Source organism: Glycine soja, chromosome 8 (assembly GCF_004193775.1).
Source record: "Glycine soja cultivar W05 chromosome 8, ASM419377v2, whole genome shotgun sequence".
Taxonomy (NCBI): Eukaryota; Viridiplantae; Streptophyta; class Magnoliopsida; order Fabales; family Fabaceae; genus Glycine; species Glycine soja.
Window position 1 is genome coordinate 44,577,003 of NC_041009.1, and position 13,764 is coordinate 44,590,766.

At 27.4% G+C, this 13,764-nt stretch overlaps 1 protein-coding gene across 1 annotated transcript; it reads right to left on the bottom strand.

The window, feature by feature from the left end:
- Positions 1-10,222: 10,222 nt before the first annotated feature.
- LOC114424427 (probable serine/threonine-protein kinase WNK11) lies at positions 10,223-12,503 on the bottom strand. The gene is made up of 3 exons (XM_028391274.1): positions 12,411-12,503; positions 11,410-11,913; positions 10,223-10,969 (listed from the first exon to the last, which is right to left on the bottom strand). Exons 1-3 carry the CDS (start codon positions 12,411-12,413, stop codon positions 10,577-10,579), a joined length of 900 nt encoding a protein of 299 aa, XP_028247075.1. The 5' UTR covers positions 12,414-12,503; the 3' UTR covers positions 10,223-10,576.
- Positions 12,504-13,764: the final 1,261 nt, after the last annotated feature.

Consider the following 13,764-nt stretch of genomic DNA (forward strand, 5'->3'; position numbering starts at 1 on the left):
TAAAACTGCACCCCTCCAGAGTATCACAACTTGAGAGTGCACCACCTTCACATCAGACTCATAAATTTGTAAAATTGTTATTGTGAAAAATTACTATAATGTTTAATAAAAGATTTATTAATAGTATTTAATTAAATTATATATTCATTTTTAATTATAAGCATCCAATGTCCAAGTATTAGAGTTATCACTCACGTGGATATAAAAGTCTAGGTTTTTTTATTCCCTACCCCTCAGTGGATGCTATAGTAGTGTTTTTTTTGGTGGATTAAGTCTTTTAAGCTCGAACCGGACCCGTGTTTTTTACAAACGAATTGCATTTATGATTCAATTTTTTGCATTTGCATTAAATTTGATATATAGAAGGGAAAATCTCAAGCTATAAAAAGTGTTGTGCAACAATTATATAATTAGGCTTAATTTTAGAGTTGGGCCAACATGTTTGCTTTATTGGTTTATTTGGGCCTAAGTGGCCATAAAGAGTCTAGAATAAATTACGTAAGAGTCAGATGAATGAAGTCATCATTGTCTTCTTGAAACCATAAACAAACTTCTTCGGTTCTTCTTTCATGGAAAAAATTCAAAAGAAGTTTCAAACATATAAAAGAAAATGATATTTCTTTTGAGTAATTGGAGAATATGTTTTACATAAAACAAGAGTATCATAAAAAAAAGGATCATAAACAAATTTATATGCACGAGAAAGTTCATGTGATTAAGAAACATGCACACAATGACAACAAGAATAAGATAAGGAAAAAATGTTTCGTTAATTTGTGGGAAATTAGGTTATTATGCATTTTATTTTTTATTTTCTTTAATCATTTTACATATATTTTTTCTATATGAATCTATATACAAGTTAATGTCATATTCATTGCATTCTTATTCATTATTATATAAAATTTGAAGAGGAGAAATTTAATTTTAACAATTGAGAAAATATAAAGGTTAGATACAAGTAATTAAAATGAATCAAATTCGTAAGTAAACTAAATTATGAGAATAAAAGTATAATTAAGATTTTTTTTTCCTATTATATAGTAATGTAATGTCACGACAGCACTTCATTATAAACAAATAATTAAGTAGTTGAAAGGTTTCTATAATATTAAAGATTTAATTAATAATGCAGTAAGCTACCTAGATAGACAAAAACTCAATATATCCAGAATCTGACCCAAGGCAATCCAATTTTAACACGTACACATGGACACGATAACAAAAATGCTCCGAGTCTCTGATCAGTGACCACCATCACCATGCAATTAATGAGTTTGGTAAAAGTGTACTTTATTGTATTTCATTTGATACGGTAAGTTATTTATTAGCTTGTATAAATAAATAATTAATCAATATTTTTATCATACTGATTATAATTTTATGTTATATTTAGCGTGGTAAAGTAAATTTTAATCAAATTTAGTATAATAAAGAAGATAATGATTTTTTCCCTTAATTTTTAATCTGCAATTTTAGTTTTTATTTTTTTTTATTTTAGTTCTCATATTTTAAAAATCTCACAATTTTAATTAAATCTTTAGTTTTACATATATTTATTTCTTTTATTTATATATTTAATTAATTAAATTATTTTTGATAGTACGTTAAATAAATATGACATACCGAGTAACTCATATTTTAATTTTAAATTAAGAAAATATGAAAATAAAGAATTATTCTTCTAGAGTTAGGTTATGTATTAGTGTTATTTTAGCTAACTTTAGGGGTATTCAATAAGGATTTTAAAATATATTTTTTAAAAAGTCGTGAAATATTTAATTAAGATTTTTAAATAATAAAAATAACTCATGTGATATTCAATCAAGATTATTAAAAATTTTAAGTAAGTCAATAAATTTTGTTAGTATTTAATTAAGATTTTTTAGTAACTTAAAAAAAGTTTTGTCATATTCGAAAGTATACAGGTTTTGATTAATCCTTTATTATAATGAATTTTATGAGATTTTTTTAGTAAAAAATACACATCAAACAATCTCACTCAAATCATTGAGATTTCATGAGACTTTATTTTTTTCTTTTCCTGCCATCTCACATGTTTTTTTTTTTCATCATACATAATCCCTTGTATCTTTGTTGAAAGTGATAGATATTCATAATTTTTTTTTAACTTTTTCGACCCATGGATAACATGTCCTGGAATAATATGAGAGAACTTCAGAATTCGTTAAATTTGGGACATCTTGATTACATGTTTGGTTTTAGTGAATGGGAGAAATTAACTCATGCATAAGTGGATAAATATATAATTTTTTTTTGTACATGAGTTCTTTTTGGTACATGTATAAATGAAGTTTGAAACAATTGTTAGACATATTTTTTGTTTGGTGGGATTGTTATTGTGAGAATGATTACAAATATTCATTGTACTAGCAAACATGACAGTATATAGCTTTTATATAATTAACATGATTGATGATTAAAGGAGAATGAGCTTATCATGCTTGTAAATATGCTACACGAGATTGATTTGTTATGTAATAAATTTATGATTCTTTGTATAGGATGAGTTATATTTTAAATGTTAGGTGAGAAAATTCATAGATATTTATCAATAATTTTGAATTTTAAAAAAATTCACGAAATTCTTTAAAATCTTAAAAATCCATAATGTCTTTCAAATCTTAAGAATTCATATTTTATAAACATATTAAAATCCAAACTAAAAAATTCTAATCGTTAAATTAAATTCCTTTAAAAAAATCTTAAAATTCATTATATTCTTACAAAGTCTTTTAAAACCCATAGATTTTATTTATGCCATAATGGTATTTTAAAATCCTAATCCAATACATCCCCCTTAATTTATTTTTACTCGCTAAAAAATTTGCCTAAAATTTCATATATAAACAAGGAAACATACTATTAAGAAGAAATCATTAACCTTCACACCAAAAATCACAATTCAACCTCTCGCTCTCACTCACCCATATATAAACAAGTAAACAAATTATTAAGGAGCTATTAATGTTGAGTTTGTAAAGCTTAGGTTTGACTTATTTAAATAATCAAGCTTTGAGTTTATTTATTTAATTAATTAAATAAATAAACTTTGGTCAAATATTTAACAATCAAACTTGATTAGTTCATATTTTTGTGATAATAATTCTGTCTCTTTTGATCCCTTTTGTCATCAAGAACAATGTCAACCTTAGGGTTAACCCAGGGCCCCTGGTTGAAAGGATTCCAAAAATTTTGAGATAACTTTATTATTTAGAAAAATATTTTTGGCTAAAATATGTTTTGTATCTTAATATTTTTTTATCAAACTTAGTTTTGATTCCTTATAATCTTAAATCATTCAATTTTATCCCTATGACACTAAATCCAACTATTTTTTAAAATATATGATCCTTGATCAAATATATGAACTAAAATCAAGTTTGTTAGCAAATACAAAAAGATATATGTTTTATCTTTTTTTAATTCTTTTAGCAACAACTTCATCTTGTTGATATTTTTAAAACTCATCCAATTTTTAAATTTTAACTATCCAAACACTATCAAGTATAAAGTTTGTTTTGTTAGAAGAGACACAACTTACTTTAATAATTTTTATGTTTTGTGCATAATAACAAAATGTATCATTTATAATAAAATTATAAGCGTATTTTCTCATGAAATATATTTTTATATAAAAAATATTTATTTTTTATCTCACCATGGGCCCACCAAATGTCGGCCATTATCAAGAACAAGAAGAGTTGTCTCATTTAATGTTTTCTTGTAATTTCTCCCATACCATTTGGATTCGTTTGTATCAGTGCCATAATCTCCAACGATTCACTTCATGCAACATGGGATGGGCTTGGGAAGTAAGTTAACAAAAAGGGCATGGCAAACGGTTTGGGCAGCAGCTGCCTGGAACAATATTATTTTTAACGAGGAAGTGTTGGACATTGATGAGAAGGTTATTGATCAAATCATTCATGATCATGAATCCTCGGCATGGATGAAAGTTAAGATCAAAGGATTCAAAGCCAAATTTTATGATTCATTCATGATCAATGATTATTTTTTGATTAATGACTATTATTCTACTTTATTTCTAATTAAGGATCAACTTGATATAATATGAATAGTTATTTCTCTTAATTAATCACTTAATCAAATATTTGATCCTCAAATATGATCATTGTATGTATAAAAAAGATCTATATCGAAAGAGATCAATTTTTTAAATAAATTTTAATATTGAGATTAGTTATTTATATACTCATGTAAAGAGAATACCATTGCTTCACTTATTTTTATTTATATTTTTGTTTACTGCAAGATACTTATATTATTTTATTAGGATAGCTGAATAAGAGATCCCGGATACAAGATGGAGTGATTCCTAATGGATGCTGCTACTCCAACGATTCCTATTCTTTTTAATTAAACAATGCAGCGTCAATGTTACATTTAAAATGTCCTGTATGTGGCATGTGTCATGTGGTTTGATACATGACTGAATTTGTTACACATTAATTTGCATGTCGTTGAAATCTATGAATTGTCGAGTCCGGTGTCCGACACGTGTCCGTGTCAGTGTCTGTCTGACACCGACACAACACTCATACTAAGTTCTATATTTTGGATATTATAGATATCCACGTGTGTCCGTGTAGTGTTCGTGTTCGTGCCTGTGTTGACGTCTGTGTTTCATAGGTTGAAATTGGTGGTCTCTACGTACATGCTGCCAATCATGAACAGGCATAAGCACCACACGCAACTACTTGTTCTTGTTTATCGATTGAGAGATTAATTTGTTAACAACAAATATAAACACTCTTTCAAATTAACCTTCTACGGTTAGTTTCAACTGTTCGTTGAATGTAGCTATTATTCCAGAATTACTCTATACAAGTCTTGCATGATTACACCCGAAAAAAACATGCTATCATATTCTGGACAATCATTTTCCAATTCTTAATCTAAACTGTTCTGCACTCTATGTTAACTCGTAATGTTCACAATATATTAACATTGGTCTTAAATCATATGCATGCACACTTTCATATTACTGTAATTTTTATGCACACATTCGTACGAAATATCTGAAAATTCTTGAGAGCTAAACTTCGATGATATACTAATAAGGTCTTTTGATGCTTAAGTTTATATATATATATGCAAGATATAAATGAAAGATAAGGTTATAGAGTTATATAGCTTAATTAGACCCTATAGGGTTTATGTATATCATTCTTAAATTGGTTATCTTGGCATTTCTTTTGTGAAGTGACATGAAAAATTAATGCCACGTTGAATTATAACGATTTAAGACTTTGTTTTCATTCGTCATAATTCATTCAGAACCGAATCAATTTGGATGCATATCTGTTTAAGGTTCAGTTGAAGAATTTGGGTTATTGAACCACGACACATTGGCTAATTATAAATTCTCAAATACTGTCCAGAACCTAAATCAATAACATCATTTGTCACTAATTAGTTAACTTGTTATATGTAAAACATCTTCTATCTGATACATCTATTTTAGACCAAAAACTAAAACTGCTATAAGCATGTGCTACTTAATTTATTGCCCCCTCATCTCTTAATAAAATCATGAGTTAGTTTATCTTTAATCATGTCCCCAGAAATTTACAATCTTTAAAAATCTCTTGGAAGAAGCATCTATAATTTGGTTTTTGTCTTTTCCAGTCAGTGTCATATTTTGCATTTTTGCTCCATGTGCGCCCACTCATAACCTCATGGCCCATTTGAAGTGATCGAGTTACTAGTAACTATACTTTTTCTCACTAAATACTTAGTGATTAATCTTTTTATTATAGTATAAATTAAACCTTTATTCTGTTTTTGATAATTCTCCCTTGGAATCCATGATGTCTCTAACCACATGAGTGGAGAATATATAGTCTTTTACTAGCTATAGTTTGCATTTCTTTTCTTAATGAAATGTGTGTGCGTCTCCTTCGTAAAAAATGCCTTTAATCGAGTCTAATAATTAATCTATTGGAAGTATAAAGATTAGAAGGTGGATTTTACCTCTTCTAATAAAACAATTTTTATATACACGGCCAAAATTTTTTTTGAGTTAATATTAAGAAACTTAAACTTAAAAACTATAACTCATAGATCATTCTTAAATGGAAAATAATAAACGGCAATCTAATTTTAGGATAAATTGAGATTGAAAGAAGAAAGAGAGAGAAAAAATAGAAAGATAAAATGATACGTAATAAAATGTGATAGGAAATGAAGAGAAAAATAAGAAGAAAATAAAACAGAAATAAAATGGATATGTGTGTGTTTGTTTCTGAATGATAAAAAAAGAAGTGCATTTTTTTTATAAAAAAAATGCTCGTAATTAAGAACTTGATTCGACATAATTTAAAGAAGTCACACAGATTACTGCTGGGAATAAAAATCTTGAGATATTTCTCCAATCTAGGTTATTCGGTGAGTCAAATAAATAAACTAGTCCCAAGTCACATGTTGACTTCTGTTCAAGTATATGCAAATTTTTCCTCTTGAAAATAATGATAAAGAATTTACATTTTACTTTTTACCTTTTCTTTTTCTTGGTCTTCTTTTGGTCTTTCAAATAATCAATGTCTCCACGTTTTTTTTTACAAGAATGTCTCCACGTTAAAGAGGCATTCCCATAAAAGGCCAAGTTGATTCTAATGGTATTGACAATGGGATGTGATAGATCCTCAATATACCACAAAGAGAAGCTTTTGTTGCTTAGTGGAGCTTCACTATGTTGAAGAAATGACTAGTGTTTTTCTAAAATAAATAAATATAGTTTCTGAACCGTCTAAAATAGGGATTATTTTACCTTGAAAATATTAATTTATTGATGCAATTCTTTATTAACGGTTAAAAGTTCCATGCACATCACCGACGTAATAAGTGTTTTATATTTTTATTTCTTAAAAAGATAAAAAAGATAGTTTATTTGATATAAATTATAGGTATTTTTATGAGATATAATCTTAACAAGTCATATAGAATATAATTACCATTAAATTTTTTTATCTGTGTGTTTGAGAATCCCATAAAGATGAATCATCATGGCTGCGTGTGAGATTTATTTCATATTAATATCATAATCAATAAAAAAAGATAAAATTACTATGAAAGATAAAATTATTTTTCTAAATATTTTAATAAAATTACATATTTTAGATCAAATTGTAACAAATTCTTTTATATCATATATATATACCATGTGTGCATGATATTTCATATTTAATTATTATTTTAAAGATTATACGAATTTAGTATGATATTGAACAATATATAAGCTTAACTTTAAATATTTAACATTATATATTTGTTTTAGTTAATGATAATTAATGAGAAACTAGAATTTGCAACATCCATGAAATTATGAAGATAATTTTTAAAATTTTCAAAGTTTAAAAAATTTAAAAATTTACTTATTTATATTTTGAGTTTAACTTTTTATTATCGATACAATAACATTTATATCAATTAAATTAATAGTATCTTAAGTATATTATACCTTATTATATATTCTTAAATACTTGTATAATGCATCAAACACTTATTATATGTTGAAACGATGAGAAATGTGCTCAAAAAGTCAGTAAATAAAATTAAATGTTGTAAATAAATTCTTATTAGATTTGTCTTTTAAATATTAATTAGCACGTCATTGTATTAATTTTATAAAATATTTTTACTGTCAAATTATTTATTTAAAATCGGAAAGTGTTTATCAAATATTTATTTTTTAATGATCACTTTAATATCTTATAAAAATAAATAAATATAATAATCTTTAAAAACTAAAGTGGTGATACACCACAATATTCAGAAGATCAATTTTTTTTTTTGAAACGTGTAGATAGTTAATTTTACTAACTTGTTAAATTTCAACCCATAAACAATATTCATTTAATTTACATTACCTTTTTTTTTTTACAAGATTTAATTTACATTACTGAAATCACATGGAGACCAATATAGATAAACGGGCAATGCATATTTACACTGAAGAGGAGAGTGCAAAATAAGAAGTCCTTGCAATTTGCAGAAGCACTTTCAGAGAAAAGTGTCGTTGTCTCTTGTTTAAAGCATATACCATGACTGTTGTCATCGTATTTTACCAGAAAATGAGCAAATCTAAAATCTAAGTACTTGTGGGAGTGCCACTCATTAAAGTTGATGCTTTAAGATCAAGAAGACCCTGCCAATTTAATTTGCATTTAAAAGTAATATTTAAATGTGGTTTAATATTTTCGTTCTTTTAATTTTGAAATATATATTTTATATTTAAAAAAAATACACATATAAAATATTTTTTAAAACTATTTTCATCTTTTTTTGTTGTTGTAAATTGAATTTAAATATTCTAAAAATAAATTATCAATAATTAATAATAAATAATAATCATGTATCCCAATAAAAATTTTATCATAAATCTAAAATGCTAATTTTAGCTATAGCAAAATATTGAATCTATAAAAAAACACTCTATATATTTAAATATCTATTTATTAAAAATTTAATTATAATATAATTTTAAAATGTACAAGTATTTATTATTATAAATTTATTATATAAAATAAATACTTATTATGTGTATTGTACAAACTAAAATACCAGTTATTAATTTAATCTTCTCTATCTTCTCACACCAAAAAAGAAATAATCTTTTTCTCTAAAAAAATTATCTTTCAACCATCTCAAATTACTTTTCTTTTACTTTTATATGTGTACTTGATGTTCTTAATTGACTATGTCTTTCAATTTATTTTCTTTTATCTTTATTTTCAAATTGAAGTTTAACAGTTTTTTTAAAAGAAATTTTCAATAGATTAAAAAATAAAATTGTCTCACAATTTAAAATATTTATTGTAAATTCAAAATATAATTTATATATTTAAAAGTATTTAACTTTTATGTTTTAAAAAATACTTATTATGAATTTTAATTATACAAAAATAAATATTTATCATATGAAATACACAAACTAAAATATTAGTTAAATAAAGCATGATATCCATAAAAAAAAGTATTTAAAAGAGTTTCCAAAAAGAGTGTTGTTTATCATTTCTTATTTTTAATTTAACTTAATCAATAAGATAAGTTTTTTTTTTCCTGTAAATTAATAAGATAAGTTTATATATCTCACCAAATAATGACTTAGAATAGATAAAGTTTATCATTTCCTTATCTTCATTTCCATCCTTGCCATTAAACCGACCCATTAAAACCCCATTATTAGATACGCCATGGATTTTATGTTATTGGATGAATTGAATTGTTGAATATTGATCTACAAGTCCGTTACCAAAACCAGCGTAATTTTTTTATAATTGAATAGACTTTCCGGCTATTAGCAACCTTCCTTTCAAAACCTACCAATCAATTTTTTTCTTTCTCTTTTGGCAATCAAATTAAATTTTAAAGTCAAAGTCTAACACTGCCATTGCTTGTTAGGAAAAACAAACGAGACTGGTAACTACCATAATTTCCCAACAAATTTGATCCTTTCGTCATATCCACTTCTTCCCTTTATCACGATCCTTTCCTCTTCTTCAAAAGTCATTAGGCCAATTTTCAAAATTTGAACAAACCATTTGCTTGTTGAAGTTATCATCTCTGTGCTGGCCTCCAAGCCTATATATGTGATTTTGATCAAAGACTTATTCAAACTTTTGACTACACTTTATGTTTGACTTCAAATCAAATGATGTACATATATTTCAAATTCCCAATGCTTTGGATTGTTCCAAGATCTGATTATCATGATCAAGAGGAGGCAAGGAAACAGATAGTTCATTATACGAAATACTAGCTAGTATCTTTCTATTCTCATAGTTGTTACACAAGAGATTTAGTTAATACTTTCGTATCATATTCTTTGTTTTAAGATACCAATAACAAAAATGAGGAAAACCACACGAATTTATGTGATATGCGAATAAATGAGAATATTATTTAAAAATACCATTTAATACTTTCTTAATTTTTTTTAAAATAGCAAATGTTTTGATTCAAACTAAAATATTAAGAATACATACTATTTCAAAGTGCAAACATTTCATCTCTAAGAATTTCAGAAATGAGTACAAAATAACAAATCTTAAACTACAATTGCAGAGTTGACAAACTTGGTACTATATAGTACTGTAATACATGAAAACTAAATTTATTTGCCACTCATTTTCTTAGTTGTTGCCGTCACAGATACTTAAGCTGGACACTTGTAACATTTACTGAAAAATATTAAATTTTGGTAGAATTTTGAATGTACAATATGACAATATCTCCAATCAAGCCCACCCTTCAACCCTTATCCAATTTCACAGCCCTACAAAGGGAAGAGCAAAAAAAAAAAAAGAAGATAAACACTTCCCCCTGTGTATCTTCATTGTTCACCCATGTTCAACCCTTATCCAATTACACACCCTAAAAAGAGAAAGATAAACGCAAATATAACATAGTCACCAAGCCTACCCCAATTGACTTATCAACTCAAAAAAGGGATAAATCATTTAAAAAAATCAATATATCAATATACTAGTATTATTATCTTATAAAGTAAAGATAAGATAATTAATTTTAGTCATGAAGCATTAGAATCATCATTTTCGTCACAATCAAGCACATCAAAGAAGGGGTCCTTGAGCAACTCAGCAGCAGAAGGCCTAGCCCTTGGTTGAGCAAGGCACCTCTCAACGAAGGCCTTCACCTCAGCATCTTTGATCTTGTTCAAGGCCTGTGGCCTCACACCTGATGACACTTTCTTGTATATCTTGGCAACACTGTCACACTCATTATATGGAATCTCTAGTGTCACCATCTCTAGCACACACATTCCAAATGAGTATATGTCAACCATTTCAGTGTAGTCCTCTTCATACAACTCAGGTGCCATGAATTCTGGTGTCCCAAGAATTGAATGTGCAGAGTGGTTCTTCCCCACAATTGCTGCCAAGCCCAAGTCACCAATCTTAACCTAATACACATGAAAACAAAAATATCACTCTTGACATCTTGCAATAAATTAAGAGCAACAAAAAAGTAAATCATAACTATTGCTAATTTGACCATGACATGTTAAGTTTTTTTTTTTTTTTAAATTCTGGGTATCCCCTAGCCGAGATTAATTTCTCAAAGTATTGAGATATATTTAAGAGATTTACCTCTTGACTTATTAAAGTTTACTGATTATACCTTAAAACATGTATCAAATGAAACCAAATTCCATAAAATCATAAGCACTTAACAATTTCTCAGGTTTTAAAATAAAATGATGTTGTGGGAAATTGTAAATAAATGTGGCCAATGAGACCACAATTGCTATTATTTTTTCTCTTTTGGTTGATTTTCATCTTGACAATCAAAAGAAAACATGTGATTGAAGAAAAAAATTCATTTGGAAAAAAAGAAAGTTACCTGGCCAGTATTCCCATTCACAAACACATTACTGCAGTTGAGGTCTCTGTGGATGATACAAGGATCATGCAAATGCAAGTAATTCAGCCCTTCCAAGATCTGCTTGGACCACTTTTTCAAGGCCCTCATGGACACATGCTTGTGCTTCTTCCTGTACTCCCTCAGATTCCCACTGGTGCAGACCTCAGTGATGAAGTTCAAGGTGTTGTGTTTCTCCTCCCTCCAAACACTGTAAAGGGAAATGATGTTTTTGTTGGTCAAGCTTCTTAGCAACCTCACTTCAGAGTAAAGCCTATCCACCATGGAAGGGTCATAACTGAAGTTCCTCAGCTTCACTTGGTTCCATGCCACCTCTATTCCCTCTTCTTGATCAAATGCCCTATACACCTTTTTCACAGCACCATATCCTAATAGTTCACTGTATCTTCCATATCTTCTTGTTGGATCAACTTCAACAAATGGTTCTGAGTCTTTGTCAGATGCATCAGGCTTAACACTCGGCATCTAGCACCAAAACATAGATCACAGTACCATCAAAATTTTGCTTCTTAGTTCAAATTTTCAGAGAACAAAATCATCATGGTAACTATAATTTGTGGGAGAAAAAAAAGGAAGAAAGTAAGCAACCGATCATAAAAATTCATATAAAGATTCAGTTTCTAACAGAAAATTAAAGAAAAAAAATCCTCGGATATTAGTATGCACGAAATTCTGATCAAAATTAATCCAAGAGGCAAATAAGAAAAAAGAAATCAAATCTTATGGGTACTGTTTTTTTTTTTATATCTTCTAATCAAAAGTCATGAAATTAATCTTTAAGACTAAGTAGATCTTGTCTTTTTCAATAATTTTTTCATACGCATGCACAGGCACATAACCAACATGTTTAAGAAAACGAATCATCAATAACTGTGTTGGACGTTGTCAGTAGCTATTGGTTTTATTTAGCAGATTCAGCAGAAGAATTATAATGCAAAATAGAGAAAGGTAGTGATCATTACCATGAAGAAAAATCAATTGCCTTTTGAAGAAAAGAGAAGCTGAAGAAACACCACCTAATGTGAGAAGTAGTAGAATGGGACACATAAACAAGAAAAGAGGAGCCATTGGTGGGAGCTATATATACAGAAAATCAAGGAGAATACGTCAGTTAAATATTTTAGATTGTTGAATATTTAGAAATTATTTAAATAAAAAGTTTTAAGATAATTATGACTAAATAATAACGAGAATTTTTTCGTGATTTTTTGTCTTTACTTTTTTAGTTTATACTTTAAAAGAGTAAGATAAATCATTGTAGCAGTGTTCAATTTTCACAATTAACTTAGGTACAAATGTTTTAAGGTGGTGTATCTCGGATGCAATAACTTTCTATCAAGCCGTCAAACAAAAGAAAAACTTTGTATCATTCTGTGTGCATGAATGACACCTTAAATCTAGTTTAATTTTGGTTCGTAGTTCAACCTTTTAGGTTTAACGAAGTTTTCATCTTAAAAAAAAAAACCCTCATATTTGAAAGGTTCAAACAAGGTTATCAAATTTGAGAGTTTACGCAGACTCATGAGAGTTTTATAAACTTGATTCGTAGACTCGTAATAACAAAATATCAATAAATAATATATTAATTAAACATTTTAACAATATAATAAAGTAACAAAGTAAATTATAAGTCTAGAATATTTAAATAATCAAGTCCAGTAATATAATATATTACTACTAGACCATAACTTGTAAATGTTATAGTAGTGATAAATCATTTTCATCGAGAGTTTGATATTATTAGAGAACAAGAATTTGATATTATTAAAGGTAGGAATTTTGTATTTAAGAATAACACGCTAAATAAATATATGTTGAATGTTAAACAGATAGAAAATAATAAAAAAATAACTTACATTTTGGTCTAATTTTTTTAACTTATTAACTAGAAGACAAGTAAACTCGTAAACTCGTAAGAGTTAGCAAGTTAACTCTAGAATTTGATAATCATGGGTTGAAGTATTTTGTTATTCCATGAATCTTGCAAAACATGTGTAGTATAGCATTATAACTGGCAAAAGATATGAATCCTTAATACTTTGAAGGCCAACCTTATACCCGTGATATCCTAGCCTTAGCTTTTGCACTTAATGGAATTATGGATACATGAAAGAACATGTGATATGAACAAATTGCATGGCCTTTGCAACTACTAATTAAGCATATATAGTGTCGTATGCCACGAAAAATATGAGTCATTGATCGAGTACTATTAGAAACCACGGCTGGTTTTCTGAGAAACGGTGTGCCTGATTTGGGGCACTTAATTGATAAGATGGAATTATAGTTGCTGGCTTTACAACATATCCTTTCAAT

Excerpts from the sequence above, each read along its gene's own strand:
- LOC114424427 (XM_028391274.1), bottom strand. Across the intron at positions 10,970-11,409 it reads TGAATGGGAATACTGGCCAG|GTTAAGATTGGTGACTTGGG; the intron begins GTAACTTTCTTT and ends CATGTGTATTAG.